Source organism: Panthera uncia, assembly GCF_023721935.1.
Source record: "Panthera uncia isolate 11264 chromosome C1 unlocalized genomic scaffold, Puncia_PCG_1.0 HiC_scaffold_4, whole genome shotgun sequence".
In the NCBI taxonomy this organism is placed as follows: Eukaryota; Metazoa; Chordata; class Mammalia; order Carnivora; family Felidae; genus Panthera; species Panthera uncia.
The window spans coordinates 76,284,964-76,312,387 of record NW_026057585.1 but is presented as its reverse complement, the minus strand read 5'-3'; the positions used below and the strand labels follow the sequence as shown (position 1 = coordinate 76,312,387).

The 27,424-nt window shown below is 51.7% G+C and overlaps 2 protein-coding genes across 6 annotated transcripts in view; one reads left to right on the top strand and one right to left on the bottom strand.

Moving 5' to 3' along the window:
• Nucleotides 1-464: 464 nt before the first annotated feature.
• On the top strand, nt 465-9,349 carry ZC3H12A (zinc finger CCCH-type containing 12A). Of its 2 annotated transcripts, none has more exons than XM_049617469.1 (6): nt 465-615; nt 1,460-1,931; nt 6,344-6,483; nt 6,967-7,201; nt 7,646-7,752; nt 7,931-9,349. In XM_049617469.1, the coding sequence occupies exons 2-6, from the start codon at nt 1,540-1,542 to the stop codon at nt 8,803-8,805; spliced, it is 1,749 nt and encodes a 582-aa protein (XP_049473426.1). In that variant the 5' UTR covers nt 465-615; nt 1,460-1,539; the 3' UTR covers nt 8,806-9,349. The 2 variants fall into 2 exon arrangements, with proteins under 2 accessions (XP_049473426.1, XP_049473427.1); XM_049617470.1 differs by having other exon boundaries at nt 465-1,364.
• Nucleotides 9,350-10,524: 1,175 nt separating this feature from the next.
• MEAF6 (MYST/Esa1 associated factor 6) overlaps nt 10,525-27,424 on the bottom strand; it is a 33,541-nt gene continuing 16,641 nt past the window's right edge. Inside the window, exons 5-8 of one of the 4 annotated variants that reach the window (XR_007454821.1) lie at nt 24,476-24,668; nt 19,672-19,729; nt 19,014-19,047; nt 16,877-18,449 (exon numbers count right to left, since the gene is read on the bottom strand). Coding sequence is in view for 3 of the 4 variants with exons in the window: in XM_049617474.1 (XP_049473431.1) it covers nt 18,441-18,449; nt 19,014-19,047; nt 24,476-24,668 (236 nt within the window). In the remaining variant the exon portion in view is untranslated. Of the gene's footprint in view, nt 10,852-16,876; nt 18,450-19,013; nt 19,048-19,671; nt 19,730-23,512; nt 24,320-24,475; nt 24,669-27,424 lie in introns of those variants that run through there. The other 3 variants (XM_049617474.1, XM_049617476.1, XM_049617475.1) reach the window with 3 other exon arrangements.

Below are 27,424 nucleotides of genomic sequence, written 5' to 3'. Positions count from 1 at the left end.
TCACGGTGTGCCTGTTGACTGTCCCTGTCTCAGTCTGAAAGGTGCCTGTCTTTGCAATTATGGACCTACCTCCAACGCTGTGTACACCAACCTCTGTGTACCTGATTCACTCAGCGCGACCGTGACTGTCCCGCGGTCGGTCGGGGCGGACTTGTCGGGCGCTCCTAGGTCTGAACGTGCGTGGCTGTACCTGTACCGGCCCTCGCATCGCTGTGCGCACTCCGGTGAGTCCGCGCGCACCTGGCTCGGCCCACGCCTCCCGGACGCCGGCGGGCTGTGCGCTCCGGTCCCGCGGACGTCGGCGCAGCGGGGGCCCCGTGCCGCGTCCTGCGTGCGGCGTCCCGCGTCCCCGCCCCCCTTCGGGCCAGGCCGGCTGGCGCGCACCGGCTGCGGGGGCGGGGCCGGAGGCCGGGGCGGGGCGCCGCGGGGGCGGAGCAGGAAGGGGCGGTGGCCGCTCCGCCCCCTGCCGCCCGGGCCGGCAGCCGCCTCCCCTGCACGGCTTCCGCGTCACGGTGCCGAACGCCACCTGCCTTCTCCGTATAAAGGCGCCACCGGCCTCGCCCCCAGGACTCGGCCCCATGGAGACGCCGCGGGTCGCGGCTGGCGCTCGGCGGGGTGAGGCGCGTGGCGGGGCGGGGGGCGCGGACCCCGGGGGCGGGTGGGCGGCGCGGGGAGGGCTCCGGCCGGTCCGGAGGGGAGGGACGTGGGGCGGGTCTCTCCGATTTCGCCGGTCCCCGGGAACCACTCTAACTTAGCCCAAGTTGGGGGGAGCCTCGGGGAGGAGGGCTGAGGTCCGGAGGGAGGCCGAGGGGCCGCGGAGCTCGGGGCCGCGACAGCCTCCGCGTCACCCGCGCCCGGCGGCCAACCAGAGTTTCCCAGCAACTTTTCTCGCCACTGGGTCGCCTCGGAAACTTCCCCCCCCCCCCCCCCCGGCCGGGGAGTCCGGCCGCGGGCCCTGCGCCTCCTCGGCCTGGGCTCCGAGCGCGGGGCGGGCGGAGGCGCTGACCTCAGCGGGGAAGCCCCCGGTACCCCCTCCCCCCCCGCCAGCGCCTTCCAACCCCGGGTTTCCATCAGAGAGCCCCGCCCCGCAGCTGTGGGGGCGCGGCGACGTCCTCCGAGGCCTCCCAGGACTTCTGGCTCCCCAGGGTTGCCACGGGACTAGGGGCGGGGTAGGAAGTGGAGTCAGACAGCGTAAGTTCAAGTCCTTGCGCCACCAGCTAACAGCTGGATGACCTTAAGCAAGTTCTTGAAGTCTGTGGCTCAGCTTCATCCTGTATATACTGGGAATGATGACTTCTAGCTGGGACAGCTTTCGAGAGGGTAGGAGAGGTGACACGTGCGGCCGGCTTTGCCCGTTGCCACCAGTCAGTGTGGTCTCAACCTGTTGGGTGGGGTAGGGGCTGGAGAGGGGTAGGAGAGAGAGCCACTCCCATCTTTAATTCTTGTGGTTGTCCTACAGGAGCTGTGACAGGTGCTTTCCATCGGTGTGAGCTGTGAGTGGCAGGTGGAAAGAGGTCCACTCAGGAAGCCAGCCCCACCATGAGTCTGTGGGAACTTGACAGTCGTAGCTGCCAAGGTACTCCCAGGCCAGATCAGGAGCCCAGCACTGAGGAGGCATCGGCTGTGGAACTACAGATGAAGGTTGATTTCTTTCGGAAGCTAGGCTACTCATCTGCTGAGATCCACAGTGTCCTGCAGAAACTGGGGGTGCAGGCCGACACCAACACGGTGCTGGGCGAGCTGGTCAAACATGGGTCAGCAGCCGAGCGGGAGCGCCAGGCTTCCCCGGACCCCACTGCTCAGCTCCCCCTGGTCCCCCGGGGTGGGGGCACCCCCAAGGCTCCCACCCTGGAGCCCTCGCCCCCAGAGGAGAACAAGGAGGGCAGTGACCTGAGGCCTGTGGTCATCGATGGGAGCAATGTGGCCATGAGGTACGTGTCATTTCTGGGGCTAAGACCAGGGCCTGTGGCTGGGAATGGTGGCCATGTGTCTCTACACCTGTGGTAAAGGGGCCTTCAGGAAGGAGTGTGACCTGTTTTCACAGACCCATCTAGAGGAAGGGAAGGCCTTTTATTGAGGCTCTACGATGTGCCAAGAGACTCCCTTAATCCTTATGGCGTCTTGGAAGTGGGTCTGTTAGGAATGTTTTAGGGATGAGAACAGAGGCTCAAAGACATGCTCATGGGCTCAGTATTGGTAAGTGGTAGAGCAAGGATTCGAACTTAAGCCCTTCTGTCTCTGGAGTCCACCTTATGCACTACGTCTCTCCCTGAAGGCCAGCACTCAATCTCAGTTCCTCTCTTGTGACATCAGGCAGCTTGGTGTAAGGAGAGTAGAGTGTGGGGCCAGCTCCTCCGTGTAGGAGCCAGTCACTTGATGTCCATGAGCTTTCTCTGCTCATTAGTAAGACCCAGCCAACCCCTGCTCAGGTGACATTTGTGAGGAGGGGCGGCACAGAGCCTGGAGAGAGACGGAAGCTCAGTAAGCTGTAGTTGTTCTTACTGCTGTTACTTAGGGTCTGGGGCCTCTGAGGCCTTGTTGTCCCAGACCTGGACCCCCAAGGAAGCAGGCCCAGGTACTGAGGCCTTTGTCGCTGTGACCAAGAGTGACCTCAAGGATCTGGCTTACATGGGGGGTGTGGGCAGGTCAGCTGTGACTTGGGTTGCCTCTGCTGCAAATGAGGCACCTGGGCCCCAGGGCCAAAGCCAGGACTCCATCCCAGTAACAGTCCCCTCTCCACGAAGACTGTCACAGGGAATGGGGGCAGGTGAAGCCAGGGGCCACGGCTGTCACTGACCCCACGGAGCACAAGCCTGCTTTCAATCCAGGCTGCTCCCTCTGGCCCTGCTTTCTCCCGGTCCTTCCAAAGTGGTTGCTGAGTCAGGGCTGGGTGGATCGTTCACCAGGAAAAGTTCCAATGGGCGTGGAGAGGGAGACCCCAGACTCAGGGTGGGGCCTGGAGAGGGCTCTTTGGTGCCAGAGGGGTCTCCCAGGTGGGCTGCCTAAGGCTTCAGTACCCAGAGCCCCTCCCACTCCCGGCCCAGCTGGGCCAAGTCAGCTGTAGGGCTGGTCCTGGCCCAGCTCAGTACGGATGCAGGTGGCCTGTTCTAGCCACCTTTGGATCAGTCTTCCCGTCTGGGAGATGGGCTGAGCCTAGGTGGGAGGTTGGGTAGAGCTGGCTGCCACACGGCTAGCGGCAGCTGGTTACAGTCTGTGCTTTGAGCATTAGGGGTCCCTTCTCAGGCTCCAGCAGCCTGTGGCTGGGCGAGGAGCTGCATAGGTATGTGACTTCTTCCCCTGGAGGCTTGGGTGGGCTGCACCAAGCTAAGGCTGCCTGCCAAGGACTGTCTTCCCACCCCCTCCCTCCCCAGGGGCAGCCATGTGCTGTGTGTGTTTGTATCCAGGCAGGAGGAGGAGGGGCCTGGGCGGGAGGAGGGGGGTGGCCCCGAGGGGAGCTGGGCCGGAGAGGCACCGCCTTGGGGGTTTCTGAGCTGGGGCTGTAGCAGGAGGGGAATTCCTGCCTCAAACTTCCTGTCTCAGCTGCTACTGGGTTCCTGCCCTGCCGCCCTCGCCCCCAAGGGCAGACAGACCAGCCCCCACCGTATGCAAATCGTGGGGAAATTCACCTCTGTTTCCTTCTAAGGGAATTTTTCTCTTGTAGCTGGGCCCAGCCCGGGCAGATCTCTTTACCTGGGTAGCCTGGCCTAGCCCTGCCCTCTATCCTAGGGTGGGAGCAGCTGAGCCGGAGTCCCTACATCCTCACACATCTTAGCCAGTTCCCTCACCTTCTGGGCGAATGGGACTGCGGTGGGGGAGGGAGGATGTCTGGTTTTCCTGTGCCAGCACAGCTTCCTCCATTGCAACAAGAGGGACTAAAGTTAGCTCTAGGGAGGCACTCCTGGCCTGGCTTGACTTGAGGGACTACATCATGGGCTCTACTCCTGCCAAGAGCAAGGCTCTCCCTACCTGCCTCAGGAGTGCTTTCGGGGCTAGGACAGCTGCAGGCAGACTTGTCCCCAGCTCAGGCTTTTGATGCCCAGAGGCAGTACTCTGTCCTTGAAAGCTGTGGCATCGCATGAAGTCCTAGGGCTGGCAGATGCTGGCCTCGGATGGGCCATATGCACGTACATACGTGTGTACAGAAGCAGGTCAGTGGGTGCATGTGCTGACTGCTTACCTGAGCCAGGGAGCCGAGCCAGGGGATGATCACGTTCCCAATGCGGAGACAGCAGAAGGCCCAGGGAGGGGCATCATGAAGACAAACCAGGGACCTGAGCCATACTGGAAGGTCAGGGAGGCTTCTCCGAGGCAGTGCCGTTTCACACGGGTCCCAAAGAGCAGGAGTTTGCCCGCTGCACTCTTGTCTCTTGTTCCCAGCCTGCCCCTACCTCTTAGCGCTTTGTTCAGACTCAAATTTGAGGGCTTTTCCTTCTGCTAGATAAACTTCAGGTCTTGCTGTTAAGGGACTAGAACAGCAAGCCAGTAGCCCCAGATGTGGGTTCAAGTTCTGTCTCCTACCACCAGCTAGGGAACCTTGGGTGAGTCGCAGAGCCTGGCTTTCCTTCATTGTGGCTTTGTTAAGGATGAAGACAGAAGGTGCGGGGCTCATCTGGCCCCCAATGGGAGCTTGGTGCCCGCTGACCGCCATCTGCCCCAAGGCCAGGGCTGGTACTTTGTACCTGTCTGAGCATCAGCACCCGTGGTGGTTATGAGCACAGGCCTGGGGCTCGCGTCTCTGTTTCACCATTGCCACAACTTCTGTGCTCTGTAGACCAGTCTTCTCATCTGAATGAAGGGGAAAGGGGCCTTTGATGATAGCACCCTCCTCAGAGGCTTGCTGACAATTCAGTGTTAAGCACTTTGGTTAGAGCCTGGCTCACTGCCCTCAGTAAATGTGAACTTTTTATTGTAAAGAAGCCTGGTGGACAGTGGGGAGGCCCCGCCACCTGGCAGGGATGAGCGCTGCCTTCAGCTGGACTTTGCCCCCCTACGATTTATGGAGACCTTCAGACCCGGGAGCCCCAGCCTATCCCCCAGACAGCCTCCGTGCCCTGCAGCTGCCCCACCTGCCTCTCTGTCTTCTCGTGGGGCTATCACCCACCCCAAAACTACCCACAGGATGTGGTTGGCTGTGGCCTTGCCTCCTTTGTGTAACGTTTATTCTGTTTAATTTCACCAAGCATAAGAGACTGAGTGAGAGCTGTTCACGGAGGGGTGAATGAGGGGCAGGGGCTGTTGAGGAGGGAGCTGCAGCTGGTCCCGTCCAGCGCCCCCAGCCTGGGCCTAGAGCCCTTCCACAACACCCAGGGTTCCCTGGGGGGTCCCCTGGCCTCCTCTTATCCTCCCAGGAAGCCTCCACTTTGCTGGACTGTCTCTGGCCTCAAGCAAACAGGAAAGTTATGCTGCTGACATGGGCCCTTCTTACAGAGGCTGCAGGCTACCAGGCCCATTTTACAGATACGGAAACTGAGCCAGAGCAAGCTAGCAGCCCCTCAGGGCTGGCTTCTGGATCCAGCCACATTTGGACGGGGTGAAATCCAGTCATCAGACCACAGCAGGGAGTGTCCCATCTCCAGCTCCCCTGCTAACAGAGAGAGTCCCCTGGTGTCTTCCTGACTGTCTTTCTGCCTCAGGTCATGCCCTCCCGAGAAGGGTGAGGAAAGGACAGGGCGGTCCGGGTCTGGGCGTTTGGGGGAATTGGTAGTCTTGGGAGGAAAAGCAATGCCCTTTCACTTTCAGACTGAAAGGCTCCTCAGTGGCCTCTCCCACTCTGTCACTGCCGGCCTGTGTTGGACAATGGATCCTGGCTCCTTCCCCTTCGCCCTCCTGAGTCCCAGCCCCTAGGGCTTGTGTAGGACTGAACTTTAATCCATGTTTAATCCAGAACAATCTGGTTTCTCTTCAGTTAGCTGGGGCTCGTCCCTTCCCACCCCCACCCGCAGCACCGCCCAGCGGCCGAGGGAGGGGTGGTGACTCAGTGTGCCTGTGTGCATCTACGTCCCCGTGGTCCCAGCACCCCCGGGTGGGGCGGGAACCAGAAGGCTGCCAGAGCCTTTCCCCCACCCCCAGGTGTGTTGCAAGCGGCCTGACCCTCCCCCACATGGGAAGCGGGTGCCGCCAGATTCCTGGGCGTCTCCTCACTGTCGGGAGATGGAACTTCAGGGAAAGTCCCCGGTCTGGCCATCCCGGACGCTGTGGGAACCAGCAGGGAATGCAGGCCTTGGGCCAGAGGGCAGTGAGCTGAGCCCAGGGCAGGGGCCCGCAGAGCCACGCCCTCCTGCCTGCGGCTCGGGATGGCAGGCCAGCCACCCTCCAGGGCTGACCCTGTGCCCCTTCTTCCCAGCCACGGGAATAAGGAGGTGTTCTCCTGCCGGGGCATCCTCCTGGCGGTGAACTGGTTTCTGGAGCGGGGCCACACAGACATTACGGTATTTGTACCATCCTGGAGGAAGGAGCAGCCTCGACCTGACGTGCCCATCACAGGTGAGTGGCACCTCTGGGTGGGGGGGCGCACTGCCCCAGCCGGGCTTTTTCCCCAGGGAGACGGTTTGGGTGTGACTGACCACTTCTGGGCCTCAAGCAGGGACCAGCTTGGTTTGTTTTTGTTTTTGTTTTTACTGTTTGTTTATTTTTGAGAGAGGAAGCGAGCATGAGTGAGGGGGGCGGGGAGGGGCACTGAGATCGGGGACAGAGGATCCCAAGCGGGTTCCGGGCTCTGCACTGACAGCAGAGAGCCCAACGCAGGGCTCGAACTCACCAACTGTGAGATCGTGACCGAACCAAAGTCGGGTGCTTAACCGACTGAGCCACCCAGACGCCCCAAGGACCAGCATTTGTTTTCCTGGCTTCTGCTGTCCTCTGCCCCTGCCTGCCTTGGTGTACCTGGAGTTCGGAGCTCCTGTGCCTGGCCACCCAGAGGCTCTGGGTCCAGATGGGGCTCTGACCTGTGCTGCCACTGCCTCCCAGACCAGCACATCCTGCGGGAACTGGAGAAGAAGAAGATCCTGGTGTTCACCCCGTCGCGCCGGGTGGGCGGCAAGCGCGTGGTGTGCTATGACGACCGCTTCATCGTGAAGCTGGCTTTTGAGTCCGACGGCGTCGTGGTCTCCAATGACACGTACCGGGACCTCCAGGGCGAGCGGCAGGAGTGGAAGCGCTTCATCGAGGAGCGGTTGCTCATGTACTCCTTCGTCAATGACAAGTACGTTCCTGGCTCCCGGGCCCCGGGGTCCCGGGGGAGAAGCCAGACGTGTCCTCTGGCACGGGGCTTTGCTGCGGGGAGCTCTGCTGGGGCCGCGGCCTTGTATCCAGGCAGCTTTGGGAGTGAGTGCAGGGGACTCACCACCAGGTAAAAGGGGCCAGGCTAGGCCAGGGGATCTGAATGTGGAGTTGCCGAAGCTTCTGTGATAGGATCTGGTCAGTGGTTCCCAGCACTCGCTCTCTGGCCAGAGGCTGGCGGATGGATGCAGCCTTAGTTTCAGATTTTCAGGTTGCTGGCCTCCCCACGCCCTCAGGGAGTGCCCAGCAAGAGAACTGCCCTGGTGGGGTCCTCCTCCCCTCCCTTGGGGCATTCCCGCCCTGGGCCCAGAGGTGTCCTGCAGGACGAACAGCAGTTTCCGGAGCTGCTCTCCCACCTACCCTGCAGGTTCATGCCCCCTGATGACCCCTTGGGCCGTCACGGGCCAAGCCTGGACAACTTCCTGCGGAAGAAGCCACTCACAGCCGAGCACCGGAAGCAGCCGTGTCCCTATGGTAAGAGACCCAGCTGCCCCCTCACTCCTTCCCCTTCCTCTCTCATCCAAGGCAGCCTGGGCCCCCGAGTGCTTCCTCTCCGAGCCCACCCAGCCCCACGTTTCCTGTGCCCCACCTTTCCCCCTCCCAGCCCTGGTTCTGGAACCCCTTGCTTAGACACCCCCTCATTTTCTTCCAGGGAGGAAATGCACCTATGGGATCAAATGCCGGTTCTTCCACCCAGAGCGGCCCAGCCGCCCCCAGCGCTCTGTGGCTGATGAGCTCCGTGCCAGTGCCCTCCTCTCACTCCCTAGGGCCCCGAGCAAGGAGAAGAGTGGCCGGCGGCCTTCACCTTCATCCCAGCCCGGCTCTCTGCCGGCAGAGCATGAGCAGGGCAGCCTAGATGGGAAGAAGCTGGGAGCCCGGGCATCGCCAGGGCCGCACCGAGAGGGTCTGACACAGACCTTCGCCCCAGCGGGCAGGAGCCTCCCACCTAGCGGGCGCAGCGGCAGCAGCTTTGGGCCCGCAGACTGGTTCCCACAGACGCTGGATTCTCTCCCATACAACTCCCAAGAGTGCCTGGACTCAGGCATCGGCTCCCTGGAGAGCCAGATGTCAGAACTGTGGGGGGTCCGAGGAGGAGGCCCTGGAGAACCCAGCCCGCCTCGGGGCCCTTATGCTGGCTACGGCCCCTACGGGGCCGAGCTCCCGGCCACTCCAGCCTTCCCTACCTTTGGACGGGCCGTGGGTGCCGGCCACTTCAGTGTCCCTGCTGACTATGCCCCGCCGCCAGCTGCCTTTCCACCCCGAGAGTATTGGTCTGAGCCGTACCAGCTGCCCCCACCCACCCCAGTCCTGCCGGAGCGGCAGGTGCCAGGCCCAGGGGCCGACCGGGGCCCGTGGGCCGGGGCCGGGAGCCTAGCCAAGGAGCGAGCCAGTGTGTACATCAAGCTGTGCGGGGTGTTTCCCCCGCACCTGGTGGAGGCCGTGATGGGGCGCTTCCCTCAGCTCCTGGACCCCCAGCGGCTGGCTGCTGAGATCCTTTCTTACCAGCCCGGGCACCCCAGCGAGTGACCCAGCCGTGCGGCTGCCAGCCCTAAGGCTGGACAGAGGGAGGAGTAAAGTAGGGAAGGGAACCCACAAACCAAAGATACTGTAGGATTGGTCCTGGCCCACCCGGCACCTGGAGCCGGCTGCCGAGTGGGGCAGGAACGATCGCCCTGTTGATGCACATTGTATCTGTAGTTTAAGGAGACGCCGCCTTAAAGGCGTCAGTCCGTGGCTGAAGCCCAAACCCTTCTTTCTCTCAGAGGGCGGGGAGGGAGGTGGTGGGGAGCAGAGGCCTGGGCTGGGGGCCCTGCGCACGACCCCCCACCTCCGCCCCACCCCTGGGATGCCGGCCTCGGCTGGCTAGTTAGGCACTGTGTGCCTGCCCTCCAAGGGCCCCTCCTGTACGCCAATGAGGCCTCATCAGTGCTCTCGCAGGGCACCGGGCCTCATGTTAGTAAGCAAGATGCTTCTTAATAACCCACCTTCTGACCCACTCTGTTCGCAGCGCCCTTGCCCCCGCGGGGGGTGGGGTGGGGGGGAGCGGGCCAAGGGCCCTCTGTCCCTACCCCCTCTTCCCTTCCTTCTATACTGAGTCCTCTCACCCTTCCCCGAGGGTGGGGACACGTATTGGTGTTGTACAGGTGTCATGTTAACTACTTTAAGTGGAAGTCCTTGCGCTCCCTTAACACGTCAATAAAGTACAATGTGAGCCCCTTTAAGAGATGCTGGTCTTTGTCGTACCCGGGGGTTGAGCCGGCCTTTGGGCAACGAGAGAGGTCGGCAGGTGGGCACCAAAGTGCTCAGCCCCCGGGGGCGGAGGCTTCCTTTACTGAGAGAAGGCGGTGGGGCGACACAGGCAGGATCGGGCTGTTCCCCTTTTCCGTCCTGGGACCGGAGCCGAGGGCAGAAAACTATCTGGCTGAGAATAGGGCTTCCAGGAGAGTTTGGGAGAGAAGGGGGTGGGGAAGTCCTTGGGTGCTCGGCTCAGGCACCATCTTCCCAGACACTGCGGTGTTCTAGGGGCCGAGCTGCACAGCGGAGCAGGGGGCGCCTGGGGGGCAGCCTGGAGAGGCGGTGCCAGGCTAACCTCCAAGCGGGAGGTTAGGGGTCCTGGTCCTAAACTCAAGAACTGGCTCTGCCACCCCAATTATGTCACCTGGGGCAAGTGACCACCCCACTCTGGGTCTCCCATTTCCTCATCTGCGAAGTGGTGATAATGTACCCACCTTACAGGATTGTAGGGGGTACACAAGAGCATGCTTGTTGAGTGCGTGACCCAACGCCTGGCACATAGTAAGTGCTCATTAAAGAGCCTCCGGCGTCGTTCTCTGTGGGCTGTGTTCACCTCACCATTTCAACCTTCTTATCTGCCCCGAGAAGGAAGTCAGCCAGGAATATATGAATTTTTTCTTTTTTTTTCCCCCAGATGGATAAATGAGATATAAATGTTAAATATTTTATGTTTTTAAAAAATTTTTAATGTTTATTTTTGAGAGAGTGAGAGCGCCAGCGGAGGAGGGGCAGAGAAAGAGACACAGAATCTGAAACAGGCTCTGGGCTCTGAGCTGTCAGCAGAGAGCCCCGATGTGGGCTGGAACCCACAGGCCGTGACATCACGACCTGAGCTGAAGTTGGACGCTTAACCGACTGAACCACCCAGGCGCCCGGAATGTTAAATATTTAAGTGAAAAGTGGGGCTGTCAAATGATCCCCAAACACCATCAACAGGGCAAAATGGAAAAATACAGTTTTAATAATTCTATATTTGAACATCTCACCTAATTTGTACTTATTGTTTATGAAGCTTTTATAGTATCTGTATTTTTCTTAGAAACTGTTCTAGCACAGAACAGCTGTGCGGCAAGTTGAGGAAAATGCCACACTGGCGATCTCCCTGCACATTAGGCCCCCGCTTCGTTCTTCACCCTGAACATTCTTTAGAAGCCTGCACTGGGCAGGAACCCAGGCGCAAGGTGGGAAGGAACTCAGCAAACATTATCTCGAAGCCTCCACACCTGCTCTTCAAGGCGCCCCGTGCCCATTGCTTCCAGCCTCCTTCGAAGGTTTTATCTGCACAAAGAAATGTCATTGCCTTATTTATAAAATACTTTCTTCCCATCAAGGACTGTATTCCAGATAAAAGGCTTTTTTATGGGCCTCTGTTGCTTTGTATGGAACAGGAAGCTGCTGCTTGTGTTTTGAGGGATGGGGGAAGGGTCCTACAGGCCAGCGGCAGCAGGCAACGGGGCTAGACCGGGGGTGGCTAATGTCTAGAGGCTGTGCCTGGCCCTGCTGGCTCGTTGACCGGCACCAACAAGGACAGCAGAGCCCATGAGGCAGGTGCCAGCCGAGTCTGGGCTCCGGCGAGGGTTGAGTCAGTCCAGGGTCCTGACGGCCTGCACCTGCACCCAGCTTGGCTGTGCCAGCCATCTCCGGGGCTTGGAGCTGCTCTGTCCAGGGCCTCTTTCTCAATCTGGCAGCCAGGCCCGATGCCCAGGATGTATCTTTCCCATGACTTGGGCTGTCACTGCAAAGCTCCGCACCACCTCCTGCCCTGCCCGCTGAGGCACCTTTCCTCACAAGGCCTCAGTGTTCCCACCTGTAAAAGGGACACAAGGATCCCTGCATCTCTCTAGACTGACAAGAGGATACCTCAGTTGGTGTGGTGCCAGCCTGAGAGGGAAAAGTCCTGGCCGTGTGGCCCTGGGCCGCTCACTTCCCTCAGCTCCCTGGCTTGCCTCACAAAAGAGTTGTAAGGTTCCCACAAGCTCGTGGGAAGGAGAGGGTGCCAGGGCAGGAACTGATCCTGAGACAGAAGTTCAAGCCACTGAGGCGTGGAGAGGATCAGACTCAGGTGGCTGCCCGCGTGCCCTTTCCTCCTCTGCCTTCCTGGTTCTAGAAGCTGAGAAGCTGGTGGGGAAACCAGTGAGTATGCAAATCCTTGCCCTGTTGGGAAATGATCCTGGGGAGCTCCCGGTGCATGGCCTCCTGCCAGCCCTTCCCGAACCCCCTCCCACACATCCCCCACCTCACCCTGGGGCTCTTACCAGCTGGGGCCAGGCCCTGAGTCTCCTTGCCAGCTGTCTCAATGCGGGTTAATCCTGCTGGGGGCACAGGGTGACTCCAGAAACCTTGGCCTCCCTGGCAGAGAATGACCTGGCCCCCAACGGATGAGAGTCCCTGCCCACTCTGTCCCCATCCCACTTTGTTAGCCTGAGGAACACCCAGTGGTCTCCGAAGAGCTGGGGAACTTCAGCCAGGAGCAGGAGGGCTCTGAGGCTCCAGGGAAGTAGCTGGTTCTCCCAGGCCACCCACCCCGAGACTGCTAGCACCTCGAACATTGTTGGTCTCCCTCAGGGTGGCATGGGGCAGTGGCTGAGAAGAGGCCACTGCTGACCATGCAGTTGCCACTTCCTTCCCTCATGTCCCCTCCCCTACAGAGAAGGGCAGGGCCCCCGGCCCAGAAGGAGGGGGTGGGCAGGCCTCCATCAGAGAAACTGGGACCCAGTGAAACACAAATCTAGGAGGTGGGTGTGGGGAGGGTGGTGGAGCCACCAGCCCAAACCCCAGGCCCGGCTGGTCCCCTGGGGGCTCCTGGTCCCCTGGGGGCTCCTGCCCCCAAACAAGGCGGTCTCAGGATCCTAGCACTCTTTCTCTGGGGCTTCTCAAATCTCTGGCTCATTTTCTTCCCCCTAGACCAGAGCAGAGTGGGTGGAGTTAAGAGCAGTGAGTAAGTGCCTGTTCAGGGGACCTCCTTGTTCAAGGGAAGGGTGTGGGAGATTTGGCTGAAAAAGACAGGAAGGAAAGCCCTGCAATTAAGGAAACTCAAGCCATCCCAGGCCAGGATATGTAAATCCTTCCAGCTAGTTCCTGGATGGGGAGGAGGCCTCAGGCTGTCCTCCTAGGATGTGGCTTCCTGGAGCCCTTCTCAAGGCAGCTGCTGGCCATCTCAAGTTGTCTGCCCATGTAAGAAATGGCTGCAAAGGTGGAAGAAAAGGATCAGGCCACCCATAGGAACCCACACTGACTCCGACATGTTGCTGGGTCTGAGAAGGGTCCAGTGGCTCAGATTCTGGCTGCTGTCCAGAGAAGAGCCCCACTGAAGGCCAGGGGTGCTTATGGTGCTCTGCCTGCCACCTGCTGGCACCTCCTGGTATGACTGTCTGTGCAGCAGGGGGCGGCTCAGCCCTCACAGCCACCAGCACTGGCCTGAACGAAATGCCAAGAGACAAGCATCTCCAATAGGATCTGAAAACAAGAATTTAAAGAGAATAATATGGAGAGTGCTAAGGCAAAAATGGGAATTCTTTTTTTTTTAATACTTTTTTTTTTTTTGGTAACACTTATTTTTGGGAGAATGCAAGTGGGGGAGGGGCAGAGAGAGGGGGACAGAGGATCCTAAGCGGGCTCTGCGCTGACAGACAGCAGTGAGCCAGATGTGAGGCTCGAACTCACGAACCGTGAGATCATGACCTGAAGTTAGACGCTCAACTGACTGAGCCACCCAGGTGCCCCTCTTTTTTTTTTTTTTTTTTTTTAATGTAAGCTCTACGCCCAATGCGGTGCTTGAACTCATGACCCTGAGATCGAAAGTCAGTTCTACCAACTAAGCCAGCCAGGTGCCCCCAAAATGGGAATTCTTAATGGCGTCTGCAGCTCCACCTGGCAAAGCGGCACCAGACGTCACGGTCACGCCTCCTACAAAACGGGAAGCTCCAGAAAATTCCAACTCCTATGGGTAACAAATAACCCAAGAAAAATCCTCAGGAACTGGAGGAATAAGGAAAGGGAGAAAAACAAAGCATTCACATTTCAAAAGTGATTGGGGCGATAAAAATCACAGTGAGATCCGTGTTTTAACCCCTTGGTACATTCTCTACAGCTCAGCAATCCCACTGCTAAGAATCCTGTTTGCAAAGCCGAAGGCGCCATGATACTGCCTGAAATGGCAAAAGAAGGAAAAGAGCATTCATGCCATCAGAAGACCGGTTACATAAATTTTGGTGTAAGCATATAAAGGAATGTGAAGTAGCCGACAGAAGTGAGGCGGCTGCATTTACAGAACACTTTCCAAGCTGGATTACTAGATCAAAAACGTATGCCACCATTTTTGTAAAAGCCACATGCGTGTGTGCGAATAAACTCCTTTGGGAGGACACGCAATGAACTGCCTCTGGGAAGGACAACTAGTCGCTGAGGGACAGGTGGGCTGACTTTTTTCCTTGACCCTACTCCAGCCCTATTTGAATGTATGTCGTTTGCATGTGTTACTTATTCAAATGAAATATTTTAAAGCCTGAGGAAGGTACAGAAGTAAGTTATGGGGGTGGGGGTGGGGATCTGAAGAGGGTTATTTTGGCCTGGGCGGGGCGGGGGGGGGGGGTCCTCTAAAGTTTATTCTAGTACACGAACAGTCAACACTTAGAGCACAACGTGTGCGTGTTGTTAAAACATGACAACTGCCCATTCTGAAGATCAAAACGGTTGAATGTCAGCGACTGCTTGCGGTTCAACTGAACATTTATGAATTATCTACATGTACTAATGAGTATTTACGGAGACTGTATCACAACACATTCAGAGAACCAAAACAGGCTGAGCCAGAAAATGGATACAAATCGAAGGCCCGATATGTTCTTCCCACCTGCCATGAGCCATCCTCCAAACCCTCCTTCCTGGGGACCACCACCCTGAGCTGAAGTGGGGATCAGAATCCATACCACCGGCTGTCTTAGCAGTGAGAACCTTTACTCTGCAGAAGCAGTTTCTTTTTTCTTAACTTTTTTCAACGTTTTATTTATTTTTGAGAGAGGGAGAAAGAGTGCAAGTGGGGGAGGAGGGAGAGAGAGGGAGACACAGGATCCGAAGCAGGCTCCAGGCTCCCAGCTGTCAGCACAGAGCCCGATGTGCGGCTCGAACCGACGAACCCCAAGATCACGACCTGAGCTGAAGTCAGCCGCCCAACCGACTGAGCCGACCCAGGCGCCCCTGCAGAAGCAGTTTTTGAAGCCAAGTGAAAACGGTTTCAAATCATGAAGCTTCCCATTTAGAAATTCAGACACGAGCTCAACATTGACATCAACACAGGAATGAGAATCCCAATTCCTTCCGACTCTCTCCGCATCTTCCACGCACACCATCTTCCCCAGGCACTGAGGAGGACACCAATCTGGGAGAAGTCACTGTGTACAAAGAAGCACAAAGCCGCTCTCTCTCTCTCCACACTGCGCCAGGGCAGTGGCCCTGGAGTCGGGCTTCAGAGGTGAACTTCTACATGTAGTAATTAATGCCTCAGTCATTTGGAGTGAGGCTGAGGGGCAGAGCAGTCAGGAATAAAAGCAGAACAACTAGGTCACAGCGTGTTTCAAAACAGCGTATTTACTCCTTTCAAAGTTTGGCCATTTTAATATTTATTTCAATGCCCTTATTCACCGCACAGGTTGAGATATCGACAATACTCTCTATAGACTACTTAACAGAGTATTCTAGAGCACCCCAAGGCTCAATTTGTGCAAGCACTGGAAAGGCACCCTAGACACATACAGCAGCTCTGAAAAACCTACGCTCAGCTTGTACGGGCCGGATCCGAACTTATGGCGCTTCCCTCGGCCCCTCCCCCAGAAGAGCTTCTGATCTTTCACTTGGTGGGTTGTCCCTGCTCTCCATCTTCAACTTTGTAGGGTCAGATGCTATTGAGAACATTTTGAGTTGGTTTTTTTTTTTTTTAATTTTTTTAATGTTTATTTGTTTTTGAGAGAGAAAGAGATAGAATGCGAGTGGGTTGGGGCAGAGAGAGAGGGAGGCACAGAATCTGAAGCAGGATCCAAGCTCCAAGCTGTCAGCACAGAGCCTGACATGGGGCTCGAACTCACGAACTGTGAGATCATGACCTGAGCTGAAGTCCGACGCTCAACCGACCGAGCCACCCAGGCGCCCCGAGAACATTTTGAGTTTCAACAAACTATTTCCTCAGCCCCTGGAAGAGCATACTTGAGACTCCCTAGGGAGCTCTGTACAGACACCTCCCTTCCAGGAGAAGACACAAAATACAACTACCAAGTGCCTGGGTGTTTTAAAATGTCTCATAACTACCAAAAGGAGCGAAGGACAATCTCTTCCCGATGTGGACATGAGAAGCCTAAAGGCCTAAAGCAAAATACCATTCCAAACCCAAGTAACCTGGTGAAGACCTGTCCGGAAGGAAGCCCCTCTCAGGGCTCCTGGCAGCTGTTCCGGTTCCGAGGTCATCGGCCCAGTGGATGTTTGTGGACAAACTTAGTTAATAAGCAAAGTTACAAACATCACAAGCACGGTAAGCAGGATCTCTTGGGTTTCTTTCCTAAACCTCCCCAATCTAAAGACACAAGCAGTCTCTCAGGATGTAAATATCTTTGGTCTGTGGCCAGCTTTCAGGACAACTGGCAGGTCCCCTAATCAATGATTAAAACTTTATAGAGAAAAGAAGTATAAAGCAAGCAGCCTACTTCTAACCATGATTATACATACACATGTGTATTCACATACAGGGGTATGCTTTTATTTACTTTTTTTTTTTTTTAATTTTAACTGTTGATTTATTTTTGAGAGAAAGAGAGAGAGGGCGAGTAGAGGGGAAGAGAGAGAGAGGGAGGCACAGAATCCGAAGCAGGCTCCAGGCTCTGAGCTGTCAGCACAGAGCCTGATGCAGGGCTCGAACCCACAAACTGTGAGATCATGACCTGAGCCGAAGCCAGAGGCCTAACCGACTGGGCCACCCAGGCGCCCCAAGTATGCTTTTAAATAATACATCTTTTTAAGTGCAATCCGACTAGACCTCCAGCAAATGTCAGAGAGTCAGAAATATTTTCAGGTTTGCTGTGTGCTTTTCCTTGGGATCATGGAAACTGTCGGAACCCCCACTCCTCTCTTCCGGGAAAGGGAGAAACTGACAAAGAAGGACAGAGAAAGCTTCTGGTTCCCATCGTTTTCAGTTTTACAGTTGTTTCTTTCTTTTTTTAAGGAACAATCTAAATATAAGAAACTATTTTCTTAAAAATGCAGACACCGGAGTCCTCTTACCAAAGACATAGCCAAAGACATCTAATTAGCCACAGAGTCAAAAAAAAAAAAAAAAGTTTATTTGAGAACAAGACTGAAAGCGTTTGCACATCCGACAAGGTAGACTCATTCTGATAACAGATGCCATCCGTATTCAGCTCTACCAATATTATCACAATGGAACATATTTTTTCTAACAAAGATATGGGCATAAATCAAGGACTATGACTAAACAGCATCAAAGGAAAGGTGGGGCCCCAAATCTTATCCCACAGACTGATTCGCAACATAGGATTTCAATCAAACACTCCTAATGCAGTGGTTCGCAACCTGGCTTCTTATCAGAATCCCAGGAACTCTTTGGAAGGAAATCCCCAAAACTAGACTGCACCCCAGTCAGAGTCTCTGGTGGGGGGAGGGCCCAGGCATCGGTAGGTCTTTAAGCTCTCCAGGTGATTCCAGTGAGCAGCCGAGGTAGAGCACCACTCAAGAGGCAGGTGACAGTTCAACAAATCGGCAAGATCCTCAGCCCGGCCGGCCCGGTGAGGAAGGGGGTCTGCCGGGCATCGCTGGCTCTCGCGGATCCTATCTTTCACTCTGCTCAAGAACTCCATACGTTACTGGCTTTGGGTGCAACTGAGAGCCTTTCCATATGCCTTAATGATTTTTAGAGCAATGTTTAATCAGGCAGATACCAGCAAAGAGAGAAAAATGGAGAATGAAAGAAATTTCCATCAGGCATGATATGAATAAATAAAATAAGTGAAAAAACAATCTCAGGTTTAAAAGTAAAGCATGAGAAGTCAACACCTGTGAAATTTTATTTATATAAAAGAATAAAAATATTTTAAAAGGATTGATTTAAACTTAGGTCTTTCAGCTTTTCCTGTTCCTTGAACATGAAACTGCTTCCAACGCAGAAAGATTTAAGATAGGTAATTATTAAATAAACACTCTTTACCTTTCCCCTGCAAAAAAAAAAAACACAGAGCCGCGTTTCCCATCTTATTTATGGTAAACCAGATCATTCTCTGTTAAAAATAGTGGCAACTGCGCGAAGCGGACGATCAGATATGCCAGCAGGAAGGTATGAGCTGTACAATGGCATTACAAAAAGTCCCAAAAGAAAAGAAGATGGTAAAAACAATAGAAAAATAATAAAACACAAACAAAATAGGAAAATGCCAGATATTTACAGCCTCCCTCTGAAATGTGACTTATGTTCTACTTTCAGCATAAAACAAAACCGGAGAACATGTCTCGATGGGTATCACAGACGAAGAAGCTGGTGCCAGCCAGTTTGGGGGGGGGGGGGGGAGGGGGGGAGACACTCATTCCAAGAAGGGAAAAACGCACAGTTAGCAACTTGCTGGAATTGTAACCACGTCTTGGTCTTCTTGCTGTTCTGTTACCAAAAATGACACAAAGTAAATGATCCAATGTGGTCTTACAGAAATGACTTGTCACCACGGTTCAGAACAAACTATTCAGAGTCACAGGCACTGGGTCTGGGAAAGCAGAGGTGGGTGGCCGCACACTCAGGTGAGGGATATTTATCTTTGTGAGGTCGGAGGAGGGAAGCAGGGCTCTATAGCCTGGAAGCTTCTGCACTAATGAGTCTTCTAATAGTCCTAAAGAGAGAAAAACAAAGTCCCAACTTACTCTCAGTAGAACATCAGTTTGAACCTAGGGGGGAAAAAAAAAACCTCACCCATAAAGAACCCTGCTAGGGGGTTGCTCTGTAGCCAAATATTCTACTTCAAATGTAACAGACAACACTTCACATCTGAAAATGGCCTGTCTTCCAAGTCCAGAGAGGGACCGAAACATCAATGCTGCCCTTATCAGGCCCCCTGAGCTCACCAATCAGAGAAAGAAAGAAAAAAAAAAAATCCTAGTAGTAATTCATTCTTTAATCAAAAGGACTTTTTCTTCAGGAAAAATGTGTGACCCCTTTCTCTACCCAAAATACAAAAGAAAGTAACACCTACAAGTTGAAGTGTGCCCAAATGGACACCCCGGCCTTCAAAATGAGAGCTGCAACCCGAGAGAGACAAGAGAGACAAGAGAGACAAGAGACAGAGAGAGAGAGAGAGCGCGCTCATGCAGGAGCACTCGGGCTCTGAGGACAAACACATGGTTCTAATCATCTACAAAATCACCAGTCTCTCTGAAATGGTCTGGCTGATACTTACAGCTCGTGGTTTTTTGTTTAACTTCAGATCAATCCTGTGATAGAAAAGATAAAAGATATTTGCATTTTAATTTACAGAAAAAGGGGCCAGGAATCAGCTACTGCATAGGGCACAAGCTATAACAAAGACTATTTGGTTAAGTAAAATCCACATTCTTCATTAGACTATGTCACATTTAGTTGTTTACCCAGATATTATTGAGCAAGTATTTAAAAACATAAGCAGATACTCTTGCCGCAAGGCAGACTTAGATGACAAAAAGAAATATACAGCAGTTACGAAAGCTGTATCATTTTAAAACTATTCAAAACTAGGCGTTAAAGAGATTGGATTAAGAGGGCATGCTCTACAGTTAATGTGTTAGCTCTGTAACTCTATCACTGATAATCACTGAGACACATAATGATTAAGAACAGGAAAGAGACTAGGAGTTTGTATTTCTGGACAGGAAACACAAAAGAAATTAAACAAATTTCAATTTTTAGGTCTTTCCGAAGCAAAATATCAAGATCTTAAACTATTAATCTCCTTACGAAGCAAAGCCAGAAAATCAATTTAAATGTGAATTAAAAGTAAAGGTTATCTACTTTTAAAGAAATTAAAATGCATAAGAGTGAAGTTTACTTAATTTTGCTTAAGTTATTAAATAAAATGTTACCTCCATCACGTTTTTCTGTTTTTAAAAAAAACTTCCCAGCCTAACCTAATATACATACCTACAATTAAACAGATAAACTATGGGTTAGAAAGGTCTCAAAAAGGCATATCGGTCTCTACACACTAAACAACACAGCACAAATACTAATTCAAATCAAACTTACTCAAAGTCATAATCAAACATGCCAGACGGGCTGAGGGGCAGCATTTGAAAGGAAGAAAGCAATAGAAATTAATATACTAATTGAATAAATTAGTCGATTAGCCACCCTAGCAAGATTTGTAGAAACAAAATCAGCTTTCAGAATCTTAAGCGATAAAGTTTCAAACATCAAAGCACCCAAGGTTTTGTGGTTGGGAGAGTCCCTTCCCTCCTGGATTTTGTATCAGAGCAGACTATGAAAGGAAAAGTTATTTCATTAGGAAACGAGGTAACTGCAGGCCCTCTATTAGCTGCCAGACTCAGAGTTAGAACTTGTAAAATATTTAATTGTCATGAAGAATATAAATAGGGCATTAGAAGAAATAGAGAAAGAAGGGTTTAGTCATATAATGAAAGGTGCTTCGAAGACAGTACTAACAATTCAGCACAATATACTTTGACCAACATAAGAGATAAAAACATCACACATTTTTTTAAAAAGAAAGCATTTTGCAACTTTGAACTCAAGTTCTATGTTGGAGGCATGTCTGGGGAACACGGTCCTCTTTCTAGAGCATTCATCCTAGAGGCCCAGGGTCAAACGAATCACCTCAGTGCTAGGCCTGCTCCAGAAACTGCAGAGGCAAGTCACTTTGCCCCTGAACTGGCGATGACAGCTAACTGTTCCTGTCAGGGCCAGGACTTCGAACACCCAAACCGACGGCCCCCCCCCCTACTAAAACAAAGGAGAGCCGATCTCCCCAAGCCCCCAAGCCTCGGGGATCTGCAAGGGAACGGTGAAGGGGAGGAGGCTGTGTAGGCCATCGCTGCTAACAGACCACGGTCCGGGCAGACTTCCAAGGCAAACATGAACCCTGAGCATGACACCGGCTCCTTGGCTGTTGTAACACCTTTTACACCATAGGTAGGTGCTAGAACAATATGCAAAATGCTGTATTCTCCTCCTAGCCCATGTTTGCAAGAGTGAAGCTGGAAGAAAGCATAACTTCGGTATCCCTTATGCAACCGTGTCACTTACGGCATCTGGGAAAGGGCACACGGTGTACCAACCAGGAACTATCAACAACCTAACTCTCGGCCTAACTTAATTTTGTTCGCAAATTAAAGTAGACTGTACCCACCTAAAGAAAACTTCGCAAACTACCTGGAAGAATTCTAGGGTTTTGTATATTAGTAAAGACCTGTAAGAACAGCTGTAAGTTATTATTGCAACTTTCTTCCTTACAGCCGCTGGGACTTATTGTTCAGATACCATGTAAAATATAAGAATTCAGAACAGGGTGATCATTTGTGAATGCTAAACATTATTTGATAAATGTTCATATTCCTAAGGAGGACAAATCCAAAAGTTATTCCTTTTTGCTCAAGTTCCATATTTATTTCCACTTTGCTTTACTCAGCACTAAATAGGGCCTGGCAGGGGCGCCTGGGTGGCTCAGTCGGTTAAGCGGCCGACTTCGGCCCAGGTCATGATCTCGTGGTCCGTGAGTTCGAGCCCCGCGTCGGGCTCTGTGCTGACAGCTCAGAGCCTGGAGCCTGTTTCAGATTCTGTGTTTCCCTCTCTCTGACCCTCCCCCGTTCATGCTTTGTCTCTCTCTGTCTCAAAAATAAATAAACGTTAAAAAAAATATATTAAATAGGGCCTGGCACACAGTGGGTACTCAGACATTTGCTGAAATAATTTACAACTGACTTCATCTAAATAGGTGGGGGGGAGGGTTGTGGCACATTGCGGGGGAGATACAAATACCGTTCGGGGTGCAAACGTTCAAATGTGTACAAATACAGCACTCCAGCCCCAGCCCCATGCCCACTAGGAGAGACATCAGTCAGGGCTCTGGGATCTTTAGGAGAGACATCAGTCAGGGATCAGTCAGGGGTCTGGACACTTCCTGACCAAAGATGACAGGAATCTGAGAACTTTAACTGGCCACTGAGATGCCACTCCAGTGCACTGAACCTGTTTACACAGAAAGAAGGCAAATCAGCTCCACTCTGCTCCCTTGGGGCAGGTAAGCGCCTACAGCCAAAGGGAGGAGGCTGGCCAGATACCACACCAGGCGGGTGACAAAAGGCTCCAGCTTTCCAGACAGAAAATGTCATTTGTGAAAGCAATAACTAACATCGAAGATCTTTATAAATCCTAGTATTTATAAAAATGGCAGGAAGAAATGCTTTTTCTATGGAAATCTACTAGTACTAGAAGCCTGCAGGAGGAAAGTTAAGTTCATGCTTAATTCCATTTATTGGTCAGCTGATCATGGCATTAAAAAAAGGGAAGGATTGGGGCACCAGTCGGTAAAGCGTCCGACTTCGGCTCAGGTCATGATCTCACGGTTCGTGAGTTCAAGCCCCATGTCAGGCTCTGTGCTGACAGCTTGGAGCCTGGAGCCTGCTTCGGATTCTGTGTCTCCCTCTCTCTCTGCCCCTCCCCTGCTCATGCTCTGTCTCTCTCTGTCTCAAAAATAAATAAAACATTAAAAAAAATTTTTTTTTCAAAGGGAAGGATTACCTATAATAAACAGTAGCTATCTACTGTACCACAAATGGAAGAAACATCCAGAAACTTTCAAGGAATGTTCCCCCTACTCAGGACACTGTGAAATAGGAAAAGAGTAATTACTTTAAAATGACACTGGAGGAGTAAATTTAATAAAAGCAACACAGAGCATGACAATTATCTTGACAATTTAAAAAAATATTTTGAGTATGGTTCCCTCGGGGGGTGGGGGGCGGCCCGGGTGGCTCAGTTGGTTGAGCGCCTGACTCTTGATTTCTGCTCAGGTCATGATCCCAGGGACATGGGATCACACCCCGCATCAGGCTCTGCACTGAGCGTGGAGCCTGCTTAAGATTCTCACTCTCTCTCCCCCTGCCCCTTGTTCCACCCCTCCCCCACTCACGTGCTCTCTAAAAAAAAAGATTATGGTTCCCTGCTACTGTTTGTGATCAGTTAGCATTAGTCCTACCACAGTGATTATATAGCCTATAACCTACACACAAAAAAAGATAAGCAATTTTTGCTATTTGTTACTGCAGTTACGAGATTGGCATAGTGATTTTTGGTTTGCAGGAAAGTGCTGAGCAGCAGTCTTGAGTCACCATTTGGAGGAAATACTATTTCTGCAGTCTAAAAACCACCACCACCATTGACAAGAAAAATTTTTAGAAGAATTAAAGAATCTATTGATGCCTAGGAGGCTTAAACCAGTTTAAGTTCATTCTACATTATCCCCATGTGCCATAACCCCGAAGCTAACAACGTGAATGCCTTGGGTGCGTGTGAAGGAACATCCTACACGTCTGTGGAACAAGCCAGCCCAGAAGCACACTGGAGGACAGGGAGCTCCGCCCCTTCCTTGCCCTTCCCCTTTCCTCTCAATGTGCAGCCTCCTGGGGCGCCTGGGTGGTTCAGCCAGTTAAGCGGTCCACTTCCCTTCAGGTCATGATCTCATGAATTCCAGCCCCGCGTCGGGCTCTGTGCTGACAGCTCAGAGCCTGGAGCTGCTTCAGATTCTGTGTCTCCCTCTCTCTCTGCCCTTCCCCTACTCGTACTCTGTCTCTCTCAAAAATAAATAAAAACATTAAATATATATATATACACACACACATATATATGTATATATGTGTGTATATATGTGTGTGTGTGTGTGTATATGTATATATACACACACACACACACACACATCTATCCATCTATCTATACACACACACACATATATGCAGGCTCCCAAGAGGAGCAGGACAAAAGCCAGCCTGTGGATACCTGGTTTTCATGCCTCCCAGAAGAAGGTTTGAGGTCAGGGCAAGATTCTTCTAGAAACTATGCCATTACCCTCTCTGAGTACAGCTGTTTAATTTCCAATTATCTGAGTTAATAGTCCCAGGCAGAGTGAATGCTAAAATCTTCTCTGGATGACACCTGACCTCTCTGTCCACTGATGTCATACCTATCTCATTACACACTGTAAAAACAAAAGAAACCAAAAGACAACCCCCACCCCACATACACAGTGGACATACATTAGCTAGAAAGGCACTCTCATATCTTACAGACTTTATATTACTCCTCTCTGATATCTGAAATCAGCATATTAGAGAGATATATAACAAATCACAAGCAACCAAAAAACTTGTATTTAAAGAGAAAAAAGGCATGTCAGATCAGCTCTCTCCATCCACGAGCGAATAACTGTAGGCAGGGACCAGGATTAAGAGCAGAAGACTTTCTCCACTTTTCCAGCTTCCCAACATGTACTAGCGGCATTTTCCAAAGACTATTACACACATTCCATTTCTACTTCCCCTTTCGCCCTTCTAAAAGGATTCCAAATTCACTGCATTAAACAAAGTTTTCATAGAATGCCATTCTTCTACACTAGAACAGTGGGAAGGATGTCTTCCTTCATGGTTACTCTAAATGCCCACCAATTCCTCCACTGGAGAAAACTTCTATCTCACTTGGATCAAAGCAATCTCTCCCCATCTGCAACACAAAGAGGGCACCAATCCCAAAGAATTCTCACTCTGGTACAGACCCTTAACAGCAATGGTCACGGAGGCTGGGGGGTGGGGTGGGGTGGGGGTGGGGGTGGGCAGGGGGGGCAGGGGCGGGCGGGGAGGGGAGGCCCCTGCCACTGACCTGTGCCGGTTTTTATTCTTTCGTTTTTTATGGCTGCTGTGATGACTCCCTGAGGAAGTAGAAGAAGCAGCCTTCTGAGGCTTCACTCCCTGCACAGATCCATCCAGATCCTCAGGGTCCTCCTGGCTGGGCTCATTTTCCTGATTGTGGAAGTCTGGAGAAGTATCACTTTCCGTCCCGCTTCCCGGCTCCCCTGGAGGGAATAAACACAGGTCCCAGAAGCAAGGTCAGCATTCCTCAGGCAGTCTGTCCGACAGCCAGGAGAGAGGTCTCGGAGCACTAATACACAGAAAAAGAGACTATTTCCTATCCTCAAGGACCAGACATTTTACCTGACAGGAAAATACTTGCAGACAGAGAAGGTATGTACCCTCAAGGCATCAGAGTTACCAGTGTTCCTGAACTAGAAGTCTTCTGAGACACTGTAACCAAAAGCAGCCTTTCTAAGCACTGCTGGGAGATGGGACCATACAACCAGGAGTTATTTAAACACAGAATCCACAAATGGGATTAATAATTATACAAGAAGCCTGGGTTCCTTCCCCAAACTGTACAGAAATCCTGTCTATCAAGAAAAGGGGCTTGGGATGCCTGGGTGGCTCAGTCAGTTAGGCCTCCAACTCTTGGTTTCAGCTCAGGTCATGATCTCATCAGGTTCTGGTATCAGGCTCCGCGCTGACAGTGCGGAGCCTGCTGAGGATTCTTTCTCCCTCCCACCCTCTCCCTCCCCAGCTACGTCTCTCTCTCTCTCAAAATAAATAACTCTATAAATAAATAAATAAATAAAGTGGTAATATTCTTCAGCTGACACATATTCCCAATTTTAAAACATCCTTTATATAGCAAATAAAAAATTAAAAAACATTCTGCATAAACAAATACTCTTTAAAACATTTATTTATTTATTTATTTATTTATTTATTTAGAGAGACCGCGCACGCACACGTGCGACAGAGAGAGAGGGAGAGAGAAATCCCAAGCAGGCTCCATGGTGTCAGCACAGAGCCCAATATAGGGCTCGAACTGACAAACTGTGAGATCAGGACCTGAGTCAAAATCAAGAGTCGGACATTTACCCAACTGAGCCACCCGGGTGCCCCATAAATAAATACTTTTAAGAAGAATTGTGTATACTCTGGCAAATGTATACCTAGGTTTTTCCTGAAAGGAATTTCTTGAGACCTTAACAGATGAGGATGGAAGAATACTTTCACTTTACTCGGCTATTGAAGGACCCTAAGTATGTACACGTTTTCTTGTTTTAAATTTTTTAAAAATTTTTGGACACTATCCGTTTGTAAAAACTGTCAAGAGGGGTCTTGTGGACAGCAGAGCCAGACCCCAGTTTTCTTCTTTTTATACCTTTGTATTATAAACTGTTGGGAAGGATTTCAAATTGAGTAGGCCATGGATATAAGAAGAAAAGAAAGGGATGGTCCCAAAAGAGCGGAAGGGAGAAATGGAACCAGATCTCAGAAATCATGAAACCCTACTTTTGAACGCTTCATGAGAGCAACAGAAGAGGGAGCCCTACAACCAGGAAGCCAGAGAAAGCGTGCTGCTGAACTGTGCTTCTAAGGTTCAGGAAAACCCATTTCACGTAAAAATTAGCAAACAAACTTCAAACTGCAGGAACCACGACTGTGGGGGCACTGGCCTCAGAAGAGACCTACAGATCAAAAGAATTCAAAGTCCAGTTACAAACATTTTTACATTTACAGTCCAATGATTTTCATGGGCGACAAGACAATTCAACGAAGAAAGCATCGTCTTTCTGATAAATAATGCTGGGACAAGTGGATGTCCACGAAGGAAAGAATGAAGTTGGAGCCCTGTCTCACACCAAACACGAAAATTAACTCAAAATGTATCACAGGCTTAAATGTAAGTAAGGGCTAAACACTAAAACTCTCAGAACTCATTTGATTAGGCAAATGGTTTCTCAGATAGGACCACAAAAGGAAGCATAACAAGGAAAAAAAATGTAAATTGAACTATATTGTTTTATTATATAAAACTCTTGAGCTGCAAGCAATATTCCAAGAAAGTAAAAAAAAAAAAAACAATTCACAGAAAGGGAGAAATATTTGCGATTCATATATGTGATAAGACCTTTTTTTTTGTTTGTTTCTACTTCTGTTTACAAACCCTTATGCCGAGGGCTGACTTTCAGTAGATTGCAGTGAGGGAGGTGCTCTGCCGGGAAGGAAACCCCAACCCACAAATGGGCTGTCTACAAATGGCTTAGCTCTAGGCTCTCCATGAACATATATCGTGTGACGGGCGAGGGAGCAGCCCCTTTCTGGCTGCACCCTGTTTCCCAGGACAAGAGGCTCTCCGCACTGGATTTAGAGGCATTCAGTCACAATCCCGCAGTTGGTAGCTTCGCCCCGTTGGCTCTTCAGCCAAGCACATATACCAAATCTGATGAGGCCTCATATCCAGAATATATATAAGAACTCTTAGAACCCACTAATGAAAAGAGAAAAAGCCAAATTAAAAAATCGGCAAAGGATCTGCACGCAGTTCTCAGAAGAAGATACACAGTGGTCAATAACACGTGGAAAGATGCTCAATGTCATGAGCCATTAGGAAAATGTAAATGAAAACCACAGAGAGACTAGGAAGATAAACAATAACGAGTGTTGGTGAGGATGTGGAGAAACTGGAACCCTCATACACTGCTGATGGGAAGAGAAAATGGTGTAGCCACATTGGAAAGTTTGGCAGTCCCACAAGTCCCGTGTGAACGAAAACAGGCTCACACAAACCTTGTCATGGATATTCACGGCAGTGTTACTCAATAGCAGCCGAGTGACCATTAACTGACGAACGCATAAATAAAATGTGGTACAGCCATACAATGCAATATTATTCAGCATTAAAAAGAAACATAATACTAATACACGTTCTGTTTTGGGTTTGCTTCTTTGTTTTCCTTGGTGTGGT

Coding starts and splice junctions, on each gene's coding strand:
- ZC3H12A (XM_049617469.1), top strand. CDS start 1,540: ATGAGTCTGTGGGAACTTGACAGTCGTAGCTGCCAAGGTACTCCCAGG. Junction 1,932..6,343: donor GGGAGCAATGTGGCCATGAG/GTACGTGTCATT, acceptor CCTTCTTCCCAG/CCACGGGAATAAGGAGGTGT. Junction 7,202..7,645: donor TACTCCTTCGTCAATGACAA/GTACGTTCCTGG, acceptor CCTACCCTGCAG/GTTCATGCCCCCTGATGACC.